Genomic DNA, 12,652 nt, shown 5'->3' with positions numbered 1-12,652 from the left:
TATTTTAACAAAGTATATTTTTATTTAAACTCTCTATAGCACAAGGATCACACAATTTGGTATGCACTAACACAGTTTATTTGTATGACTCAGCTACACCTGCATTTATATTTCAGAGTTCGTGTAGCATCCTACATCCCAGTAAATATGTTTTGTGCCATCTGCACAGTGGATGTGCCCTTATTTTATTTTTTTTAGGCTCAAGTACAACATAAAACCACTTTCACCATGTAAACAATTGTTAAATTATCAACAGAGCACTTCAAAGTATCAACACAGTATCACCTCATAAAGTAGGCTATTGCAACATTTTAGTGTATTGATATTTTCTTACACCCCTAGTTGACATGTCCATATAATTTTTGCATACTGCATATTAATAGGGGCATTAGGCCTACTAACTATTTGATTACATATTTCATGTTGCTTTTGCCCGTTTTTAGTCAGACAGTTAGAGATCAATGATTTTATTTATTTTTTTGAGCCCGTTTCAAAACGAAACTTACATGCCCACCCCTGTGTATGACAAACCATTCTGGGGAAATCTTGTTCCAAAGATAATCTATATACTATCCGTCTTTGCTTGTTCTAAAACAGTGGCCGTAATCTGACGTCTCATTTCAGCAGAAGGAGAGCATTTCTTGGAAGAGATCAATCACATCTAATAAGAGCAACCAATAGTCTTATGAGTTTTGCTTCAACTTGAAAAAAATTTAACCCAGGCATTCTGTGAGTAAAACTCCTAAGAATTATTAACAACAACAACCATGATGATTAGAAAGTAAAAAAACAGTTCTACAGATAAAGCTCTTAGCTCTTAGCCAATAAAACTGACTCATCTCCATTTATGGAGAGACGAGACATTTGAAATTCCCATGGTAGTGCTCATAATAGTAAGCTCAGTGTGTGGGCATTGGTATCCAACCCTACCTCTGTTGATCATTGAATCAAAAAAATAAAAATAAACGTATCCAGGCAACACAAACATAACCTCTCCAGACCAGTATGTATACATACATGTGACCAGATCTTTAGTGTCCTGGAGTTCAATCATACACAATGAAATTTATTTGGGGGGGTAGATTCTCAGACTGGTGGGTAACATCAGAGTAATCAGTAATGTTTTGGAAAAATAAAGCACTGGGAGCATTTATGTTGGACTTTTCTTTTTTTTTTTTGGAACAGTTTTCCATATCGTGTGCCAAAGTGTCCCAGTGCTGCCCAGTGCCCAACCAGCTCTGCAGACAAACATGGAAAAAACATCACCCCATAGTTGACCCCCCGCCCAGTATTTGACTGCAATAAAATGGCTAATGGAAAAAAAAAAAAAAAGCATAAATGTTGAGTGAGAGAAAATCAGTCTTGAATATTCCCATGTGATACTGACATTAAAATACGAGACTGGCAGCGGGTTTATTGATTTCTGAGTGGTCTCGTTGCCAAACACGAGCAGATAAAGTTCACAGTGGAAATATGTTGCTTGAATAGCAGTTTGCTTCCTTTATGCAGCACTAAATACCTGCACCGTGTGAGTGACTCCTACTGTGTTGTGTTGTGTTCCTGCTTGTGTCGTCCGCGGTATCAGTTGAAAAAGACACAGGAGAGGACATGTGGGTGGAGGTGGGGTGAGTAGAAAGTTCAGTTTCAGATCTAGCCCGCTTTAACAAACAAGGGCTGGGCTAAGTGGGATGCTAATGCACTGACTCACGGGCGGCGGGGTCCACTAACACTTCCCTTCACACATAGGAGCAGAAACAACCTTTGTCCCCCTGACTTGTGGCGGCCAAGGAATGTGTGGTGACATCAATCACGTATTCGTGAATAAATTACACGTATCGGGTTTCTAAAGTGCTCGCCGTACGGGGACGTCGCAGTGTTTACCTTTTGGTTGTTTTTCTTTTCTTTCAGCATCAGTGCTGTTGTGTGTGTCCAAACGCTGGACTGGTACTGATGTGCGTCAGTGAAGAGACGACATGAAGTGACATTAGAAAGTGGGTTGTTGGTGTTCACCCTGTCACACGTGTTTGTTTACCTGTCCTTTGGGGAATAAGTGAAGTGATGAGCAGAGTGCAACCTTTGTTGGACTGCTGGATGGTGACGTCGCTGCGTGTCAGTGTTTTTGTCAGTGTGTGTGGGTGTGTTGTAGGGTTTCCTTTGTTAGATACCGGTCTCTGTCAGTAGAGTACATTATGTAGTTACTTATATCATGGTGAAATTACATGCATGGAGTGGAAAACCACATATCTAATGAAACATAATGATGTCATCGTTTGCGGAGATGTTTTCATTAGTTGTTTTGTACATTGCACAATACACAGGTAATGGAACCAGTCATATGTATATATATCTGCTTCTCTTTGAAGAACCTAGTTGCAGATGTTTAGTTGTTGCTCATCTGTCCACGGGCAATTTACAAAGAGTGAGCAGGGATTTGGTTTCTCTCTTCAAGGCCCATTGAAAGAAAGAAAGAAAAAGAAAAGACAAACTGTTGACGTACTCACTTGAAGCGAACCTGCAGGTTTGTAGCCAGGATGATGTCACCAAAGAACCAGGCCACTGGTCGACCTTTAGTCTTCGACCTGTAGTTACAGGAGATGTGAGAGTGAGATCATATATTCGCTGCATTATCAGGAGCTTTCGCTTTCTTAGAGATTCGAGGACAGAAAAGGCCAGGTTAAGCCTTTATAATACACAGGACATTAACACACACTAAACAAAGATAAACAAAGAGCTCCAAGGATACTAATCAGTCTTTAAGTCTCGATTTGCCAATTTGCTATTGAGATAATGATCAACTTTGTAAGAATGAATTAAGTACAATATCAAGGACTGCACTGACCATATTTTGATTCTTTAGGACCCAGAGCCAATAACGTACTTTAAAGGAGACATATTATGCTGTTCCATATTTTAGAACATCCTTACAATGTTATAATGTTATAATGTCATATGTCCATGCTGAACCTCTGCAATCCACCAACGAGATTTCACATGGTTTCCAGTCTCTCTGAACGCTCGGCGACGGGATCTCAGCGAGATTTGTGCAAAACCTGATGTCAGGTTGTGCCGTGTAATTAGGACCAATGCCCAAATTGTAAGTGATCTGCCCACAACACCTGCCCACAACACAGGGCTTCAGACTACCATTTTTCACTAGGAGCACAGTGGCCCCTAACTTGAAATTTTACAAAGTTTCAGCCAAAACAAAGCGTTTTGCCTTAACCCTAACCCGGGATTTTTCTTGACATTCGTACAAGACAACTGAGGAGTTTTTGGAGCTGAAAATCATGCAGAACTTCTCTGTAGGCTTTCAAAACTGACACAATGGTAAGCAAAAAGCAGTAAAATATGCATAATATGTCTCCTTTAATCGTTGATACTCATACCCTCGGCCTCCTAATAAGTAATTTCTGCCTCATAGTCTCTTTATCACCTGGTTCTACCCTGGTCTTCCTCTGTCTAACGTTAACACTGCTGCAGCCTCGAGTTTCTCTGAACACCTGCTGATGCTCTCTCTCTCTCTTGACAGTCTACAACTGTCCAACGAGAGCAGTATAGCAGTTGAAGGAGGAGGAGGTGGGGTTGAGGGTGTGTGTGTGTGTGTGTGGGGGGGGTTACATCTCACTGGTGGCCTTCCGATGATGAGTTCACTTCCTCAAACCTCCTTTATTACAAATATGCTCATCCGCTCCAGCGCCGGCGGCTTTTACAACCGTTGTTTAGGCTAACAGTGAGATGAAGTCGATGAGCAGTCGAGTGGTTTACAGTGAGATTCCCGGCACGTCTGCTGACACCACAATGACAAATATGCTAATGTGTTGAACTCGGGTATGAAGATGTCATACAGTGAGTGTGTCCTGGCTCGTGAACCAGTGCATGTCATTTTTCAGCAACGTCATGACATTTTTTTGTGTAGTGATTGATGATCAATCATCAAATTCTCCCATTTGAGAGCCTGAAACCAGGATATATTTGAGGTTTGTGCCTCTATGATTAAAAGGGATATTTCACCATTTTGGCAAATTCACCTATTGCCATAATCCCTATAGTAGGGGTAGGTTCATTACCTTTAATTGTTGGTGCAAGCTGTTTTGAGATCTGTGGGGCAGAGACGTGAGCTCTGCACGGCAGCACGCAGTATTTCTGGGCTTTCTCTCATCAAACTCAACAAATACACAATCCAACAACACATTCACCACGCTATGAAATAATAATGGAACGTTACTGGACAGAGTTGTTTTCGAGGTAAATACGTAACCAGAACTACATTACCGACACGGCTGCTCGGCAGAGTGACTTCAAAAGCGAAAGTAGTTCTGAGTATTTGCTTCATGTGTCGTAATGTTACATAATTATACGTTATTTCATAGCGTGGTGAATGTGCAGGTCACAACTTGTCCACAAGAGCATTTTGGAGTTGTTGGATTGTGTATATTTAGTTTGATGAGGGAAACATAGAAATACCATGCACCTCCGTTGCGTTAGCTGAGCAGCTCGCGTCTCTGCCCCACCGATCTCAAAACAGCTTGCACCAACAATTAAAACTAAGTGGCTTATGGCAATAGGCAAATTTGCCAAAATGTTGAAATATCCCTTTAAATCTGATTATGTCGCTCACATCGTTTAAAGATCAACAGAATAAATCGTTATGTTTAGTGGCTAAACGGAGATTAGAGGACACCGGTGCTCAGGAGGAGTGTCACATTAATTCAGCACTGACAGTTAAATCTGAGCAACACCTGCAGCGACCTTTGACCCCTCACTTGTCTCTCTAGGTCGGACACCCACGGAGCTTCTCATTTTTCCTCCTCTCCCAAAAAGCTGTTGCTGTTTTTCCACAACACATGCTGTTTATCCTAAACACCTTACAGGAGCATCGGTGCATACGGCCCCAACATGGGTGGTCCCAGCTGGAACTCTACACCCACCTTAGTCAAACAGAGCCTCGGTCCTCGGTTTCACCCACCTGTCTCCTCATTGTTGCTGATAGCACTTAGTTATGTAAGGCTCTCACACAACTACAACAGTGCTTAACACTTGTGGACTTGAGAATATTATTGTTTATTATTTCTCAGATGCAATCACACCCTTTTTTAAATTTATTTAGTTGCACATGTATAAACCAAACGGTAAACAGTTCATATAGAGTAGGAAGGTAGGTGAGGTCAGAAACCCAAAGAGAGATTATAGAGTGACCCCACCCTGGTGTTACCAGTTACTTATGTAGAGAAAAGCTATTTAAAATACAGTATATAACGATACAAGAAAAAAAAGAGAAAGAGGGAAAAAAAGAAAGAGAGAGAGAGAAGGAGCAGATACAAACATAGTCCAAGTTGCACACCTCATACTGTTGAGATGAGTTGGAGCTTTTAAACAGCTCTCGGTGCAGCAGGATGAGTGTCTTATTATTAAACACCCCGTTAACCTCCACCTCCAGCTTCTCACTCGCTGCTGTTACTATAAATGTCATCAGTTAACAAGCAGCTCTAATAAACCAAAAACCGCCACCCCCCACCCGCCACCACCACACAAACCGCTGTTACTGTTACCGAACCGTAAAATGTCTCACTTCCTGTGGAGCAGCTACTGGACTCAGCGGGGTTGTGTTAATTGCTGCCAGGCCTTTTTGTTCTGCAGTAACAGTGGTCCATTCAAAAGTGCTGATACTAACTGCTGCTGATTGGCACTGTAGTGATGAGTAAATTAACTGTCACACAGCTCAACTGAGTTCTCCGTGGAGCTAAAGCAATTAACAGTTAATTGACATAAAACTGATAATAGATTGCAAGTCAGTTGTCAAGCTGTAAATATTAGAAGATTAAAAAAGATTTATTTGTCACATGCAAGTACAACAGCAGTGAAATGGTGTTGCGACTAATCTGTACTGTGCAAAGTAAGATAGAATAAAAATATATTCTATAAAAAAATAAATAAATATGTAGGCTATATGAGTCAATTACGTGATGCTACCCAGTGTCATGTGGTGTAACCGGATTTTTCCCCCCCCCTATGTACAGGAAAATATATTTGGACTCAAATGTGGAGTTTTTTAATGCAACTATATGTTTCTTGACAAATATTTACATAATTTGTCACACTTTCTTTAGAAAAGAAATGGTTTTAGAATAAATCCTGCTCAGTGAGAAGAAGAAGTATAGTTTTTAGAAGTACATTTAAATCCACTTTAGGTGGATAAAATATTTATTAGGTATTTATCATTCTTTTGTGGTTACACCATGTGACATTTTCAGGGCATTCAGTCTTACTTTAGTTAAAAAAATGGTTTAAATGTCATTTCAAATGACATAAAACCAACATGAATGCAAAGTGTACATTTTAACAAATGTGATGCATTGCATGCATTTTTTTTTTCATTTATATAAAAATATTTTTTTTATTTGTCACTGACCCATATATCTCTAAGAAGAGGGAGAGCTATACATTTTTATCTACAAAAAATCTTGATACATTGGGGTTGGAATATTTTGGCACCTTTGCAGCATCTTTTATCAACCCCATCACTTTGCCCATCTACTATGCTATACGAGCTCTACGTAACATCCTTACCAATATGAAATGGCTAGATAATAAGTGAGTCCAGTAAATGCTGATGGACGACCCCCCCTCTCCACCACCAGCCCATGTTAGGGAGGTGTGAACGGGTGCAGGCAGCGCAGCAGCAGCCAGCAGCGCTGACTGGAGGACAGCTGCTGTCTCGTTTGATAAACGCCGCCTGAAGCAACAGAAGCCCAGTGACAGCATGACTGGAATGACTCAGCCTTACGAGCAGCGCTTGGCCGACACACACACACACGCACACACACACGCACACACACATAGAACAAGTGTTTCTGAGCAGCTCAGCATTCTCTGCATGCTCATGGTTCTGCAGCCCCCCCCCACTCTCCCCCTGTGACATAAGTCTTCAGTATTATAAACTGTTCTGATACCATTTCTGATAAAGCGTGAGTCCTGCATGAGAGTGAAGTTTGATTCACGGCGCAGGGATTCGATGAGCCACGGTTGCGTGATAGTTCCTTTAAACACACTCCGTGGTGTCTCAACATGTCGTCTTCTGTTTGCATTTTCACATCAGTTCAAATATGGGCTCGTGTTCCCAAATTAGTGACATTAAAATTCATCTTACTGGTGGTGTTTTACAGATCGTCCTGGAAGAAACTTGGAGAACCACCCGGTTTGAGATCGGGTGACTGAATTATGTAACGTAGCTGCATATGAAACGATGTCAAATAGGTTGCATGACACGGTTATGGAGAATAGTGGGTTGTTTGGTTGTTGGAAGAGTTTGCATTATGCACACTGTTGTATAAGTGGCATTAATATAATAAAATCAAAAGTCCAGGTCATGAAAAGGTCACACAAAAACCTCCACCTTGTCTTCTCTTACACAGTTTCATAAGTTGCTCTGCTGTGGCCATGTATGGCTGTGTGAGGCACGCCTCTCATTGAAAGGATCTCATCAGTGTGAAATAGCGCTTCAATAAAACAAATCCAGTGTGTTGTTGGTACATAACAGGACAGATCTGGGCTCTGCTTTGATGTTTTGTCTCAGGTCCGTGTGTTGTGTAATGGGCCCCAGCGCAGCCTGATCCAGGCCTAACCTCGTTGTAACACTGTAATAATCACAGGGATTGAAGATAAATTGTTTGACATGAGAGGGATTTACAATACGCATGGCTGCAGTGCTTTTTTGGAAGGGGGAGTGTTCAGACCGGACGATCCCCCCACCACCACCACCACGGTGTAGTCCCAAAAAAGGCAAACCTCTCCCCTTTCAGAACATCTCCCAACAAAAAGACATCTGGGTGCCGTCCAAGGTCTCAGGGAGGGAGGAAGGTGTTGGATAAAGGACTCCTCCTTCAAATGTCACCGGGGTCCTCGGTCTGAGGACGGCTTAGTGGGCTGACCAAGCAGACTTTGGAGGGGGGGGGGGTCATGTTGCCCTTTCCGCTCTGACTGACTGGGTGCATCCCGATCTGGTTTTTGGAGGACCGGCCGGCGCTGCAGCGACGCCATGCTGAGGCTGTGGTAGGTAACGGGAGGTGGATGGATGTTTCTTTCCCAGGACAAACCTCTGTTCTCTGAGTCACAGTTCCCGTCTTATCGCCTCACGAATGCTTTGAACTCACCGAGTTAGAGGCTTTACTCACTCCCCGACCGGGACTTTAGGTCAGGGTGCAGTCCAGCCGTGGTTCACATTCATTTGAAGCTTCTCCGATGTTCTCACAGTTGGGTTGGAGTCATGTTTACTCACAGCACAGTGGGGCCCCCTCTTGAAATAACACTGAGGCCTTGAGAGGCCGTGATGAAGTCTGTAGACTCTGTGGTTTTGATGCACTGTAGTCTGACCCTCCTTTTATCTTCTTTATTTTGATTATCACACAGGTCTCTGCGAAGAGGAAGCTCCTTCACCTTCCTCACCCCGGGGCCGCAGTGGGACTTCAGTCTGGTGAGTACCAGTGTTGGGCACGTTATTAGTTATAGTTACTAGTTACTGAGTTAGAAACTGAGTTACTACATGATAAAAGTAATGAATTACAATTAAAGTAACTATTGTTATCTCAAATATGTCAAATTAGCCTACTTGGACTTCCCCTCCTAACCCCGTTTATCTAACTACTGCACTAACCAATGCACTCAGCCGCTGATCTTAAAGGGATAGTTCAACATTTTGGCAAATTAGCCCATTGCCATAATCCCTATAGTCTTAGCAGTAGGTTCATTACCTTTAAATGTTGTTGCAAGTTATTTTTAGAACGGCGGAGCAGAGCCGCGAGCTGCTAGAAGCTACGCTACGGAGGCTCATGGGATTTCTTGGTTTCCCTCATCAAACTCATCAAATACACAATCCAACAACTCCACAACGCTCTGGTGGACAAGTTGTGACCTGCACATTCACCACACTATGAGATAATAACAGAAGGTTACCAGACAGAGTTGTTTTCGAGGCAAATGCAGAGACTGCTTGATGAAAAACTGCTCCCGACGGGAACATGCATCAGCGGTTTTGCATGAATTTACCTCTATTTCTTTTCTTGAGTCAAGTAACAGCGTAACAATGCATTTTATTGTCATAACAGCGTTGTAACGGGGGAAACTGTAACATTTTTGATTACTTGTTACTGAAAAAAGTAGCACCGTTAGTAACGCCATTATTTCAAACACTGTTATTCCCATCACTGGCGAGTACAGGCCTCATCGCACCGGTTTGCACATCATATTCGACCACCTGCAGGGCACAGACACATTTTAGCTCGTTAATCACAAGTCATAACAACCTACAGCAGAGGGGTGACCAGGAAGTAAATAATATATAATATGAACCAGGTCCACCAAAGCAACAAAAGGCACCTGCTTTATTGGCTCCATATGTGTGATGTACAGCACATGTATCATCCTATGTACATTTATGGTCTGCTCATTTCTCTGACTTGGCTCCTGGTTGACTTCTGTCCTCTCGTGCAAACACACTTGAGCGCTGCTTCCCATCATAACAGCGTCTCTCGGCTTTAAATCTCTCACCTCGGGAGTTTTCAACGCGGTCCAGGAAGCCGTATCGCTGTTCCCTGTCACAGTGATGAAAAGGCGGCTCCTCGCTGGCCCACGGCCACGGTAACCCAGATAAACCACCCAGACTGCAGGAGAAATGTCTGATTTACTTCTGCTTGTTTTGGACATGTTGAGCATCGTCCAGAATATTAAAAAAAACAAAACTAGATTTGAACAATTTGAGTTATTTTTGAGGATGAGTTTGAGCAAATTCTTCAAATTCAATAAGCTAAATAAATCTTAGTTATTGTGATGCAAACTGAGAAAAGACAACGTCACAGCAGCAAAACTCATCCGTCCATGATAAAAAAGAAACTCACAAACTGTCTCTTAGTGCCTGAACCCTACAGGCTAACAATACACCAGCTGCTATTCTTTTCTTTAAACAGGGAAGCGGAGCATAAACAAAGATTTTTGATAAGTGTCCCTCACATTTATTAATTGTGAAGCTCACGTGGAGAGTGGGTGCACGTTTATTTTAGTGTTTTACCTCTGGTCTATTATCCTCGGTGCTGAACAGCTGCTTTGAGATGTAATGGTGAAGCCTCAGCCAAAAACCTCATAGCATGAATTCTTAATTCTGTGTTTCAGCTTCAAACTACTTGTAAAAATCAGACATGTTTCAGATGAACTGGCTGAAACTGTCCTGACATGAGAGTCTGATATTTTTTTTTACCATGATGTCATTCACCATTATGTCATAGCCAGGTATAATGCCATACAATTAACAGCTCATTAGTTTCCCTCCACTGACAGTTTCTTATAATTACAGGTACAGGCCACGGCATCAACCAGCCTTGTGGGCAACTTACTTAGCAACAGACAAAGTGCAAGTACATGTTTTATAGTAGCTGTCTGCACTTTACAGATGAGGTAGGAAATTATAGGCTTGTTTCATGAAATCAGGTTTGTAGTCCAGCACCCAGCCACCTGGAGCAGACTGACTTCCTGCAACACAACCAGGCCGCTGTCGGACCTGAAATGGTTTATTATCACTTAAGTAGTGCTCTGTGGTAGGGATGTCATGATTATAGATTTTTCTGGTACGATTATTGTCAGAGAAATAATCACGGTGTTAGAATTATCACGATTATTATGCATCAATATATTTCACAACACAATTAATGTGTAAAATCAAATATAGTTAAAATACATTACTAATCTCTTATAGGACCAGATATTATTAAGTGTTTGAAAGTAATTTAAGTCATTTTTTATCATCTATACCAAATGTTTAAGTTTATTTTAATCATTTTTTTTTAAATTACAAATGACACACTAACATTTAAATTCCTAATGTGTTATGTTACATAAATGGACCAGCATCTGTGCATTTTCCTTTACTTTGGTGCACATCTGCCGATATGGTTCCGACATAATCTTTTTCTGAAAGTGACGGTATTTAGGAATCTTTACGATTAATTAATTGTGGCGTTTAATACTGCCATTAATTGTGAAAACAAGTAATCGTGACATCCCTACATGGTCAGCTGAACTGATGAATATATACATGCACAAGAGCAAACAGTAAAGACTGAAAATCTGTTTTTACAGAATTTTGTACACAAGAGACCTTTGTCTGTGTGTTTATGTACACAAATAAACAGCAATTACTTTGTTTATATAATTCTGATTATCAATATGGGTGTGTTACTGGGATTTTTACATTTTACTATGCACAAATATCATTTTGATGCCCTCACAACCCTCACAAAGCTGCAGACAAAGCTCTGCGAACCCCCTGAGATCTCTGGTGCCCGAACCCCAGGTTGGGAAACAATCCAATAGGTCATATAAATAAGGGGAAATGGTTTATTATCACTGGAGTAATGCTCTGTGGTTAGCTGAACTGATAAAAATACACACACACACACACACACACACAAGAGCAAATGGTAAAGACCAAAAATCTGTTTTTACTATATTTAGTAGAAATTCAACACAAGAGACTTCTGTCTGTGTGTTCAGACTCTTTCGACTCATTATGTAATGACCGTTGCTGTGGTGTTTGTGCATGTAACCAACCCTGTCAGTCAAATCTGGAGAAGCCACACCCACACAGTCAAGATAAAGCAGACCATTAAGCTCTTAATGAATATTAACAAATGATGCTCTTTTCTTTTTCTTCTCAAATTTACCTTTGAATTGTTACTTATTTAGTCATGAATATATATTGTTTTCGAGAATCTCTTAAAATCAGCGTACAAATGTGTGCAGGCATGTACATGTTTACAGGAGAACAGCACAAAACACGTAATCATGGCATTAAGATAAGGAGGAGCACAGCTTATCTTGTGTGTTTTGTCCAGTGTTGCAGCACTGCTCTAGTTCAACCAGTCAACCAACAACCAGCTCTGTAGCGCAGCTGTGTGAGTATGAACTGACTCACTATGGATTTACTACAAGATCCTGCTCTCGTAACGCTGTTATCACACCTTTACTCTAACTCATTTGCAAACATGAACATAGCAGCTCCTCACCTGTAGTTGGTGCAGGCTGCTGCTTTTAAAGGGATAGTTCAACATTTTGGCAAACTGGCCCATTGCCATAATCCCTATAGTTTTAGAGTATAGGTTCGTTACCTTTAATTGTCGGTGCAAGCTGTTTTTAGAATGGCGGAGCAGAGCCGTGAGCTGCTCAGAGCTATGCTACGGAGGCTCATGGAATTTCTAATGGGATTTTCTAAAAACAGCTTGCACCGACAATTAAAGTAAATGAATCTACTCCTAAAACTGTAGGGATTATGGCAATGTGTGTGCAAAATGTTGAACTATCCCTTTAACAATGAGAAGGACAAACATTAGCAGTGACTGGCCCCAGAATAATCTGCTGATAAACGTGGTGACAGGACTCATTTAAACTGGTTTGATTAGACTGCTGTGTGCAGTTGGTGTGTGTACTCAACCAAAGATCTTTTGTTTTGTTTTGTTTTTTCAAGTATATTTTGGGGGTTTTTAAGTTCACGATTGGCTCTCGTCTCGTCTGGCTGCTGCTCAAACTGCACCTGAGAATATTGTATTGTTGGTGTGGCACTTGTTGAGCCTGTTGGGCGCATTACTGGCACAAGTCTCGCTCACATTGT

General features: G+C 41.4%; 1 protein-coding gene across 2 annotated transcripts in view; it reads left to right on the top strand.

The window, feature by feature from the left end:
- Positions 1 to 12,652, top strand: part of net1 (neuroepithelial cell transforming 1) — a 39,265-nt gene that overhangs the window by 750 nt on the left and 25,863 nt on the right. The window contains exons 1-2 of one of the 2 annotated variants that reach the window (XM_085769894.1): positions 8,021 to 8,049; positions 8,407 to 8,470. In XM_085769894.1, the coding sequence (XP_085626020.1) occupies positions 8,036 to 8,049; positions 8,407 to 8,470 (78 nt within the window). In that variant the 5' untranslated portion in view covers positions 8,021 to 8,035. Of the gene's footprint in view, positions 1 to 8,020; positions 8,050 to 8,406; positions 8,471 to 12,652 lie in introns of those variants that run through there. The other variant, XM_085769893.1, reaches the window with a different exon arrangement.

This window comes from Trachurus japonicus, chromosome 23 (genome assembly GCF_045865225.1).
Source record: "Trachurus japonicus isolate A0001 chromosome 23, Traja_1.0".
In the NCBI taxonomy this organism is placed as follows: domain Eukaryota; kingdom Metazoa; phylum Chordata; class Actinopteri; order Carangiformes; family Carangidae; genus Trachurus; species Trachurus japonicus.
The sequence above is the reverse complement of the archived record's forward strand: the minus strand, read 5'-3'. Positions and strand labels throughout refer to the sequence as shown.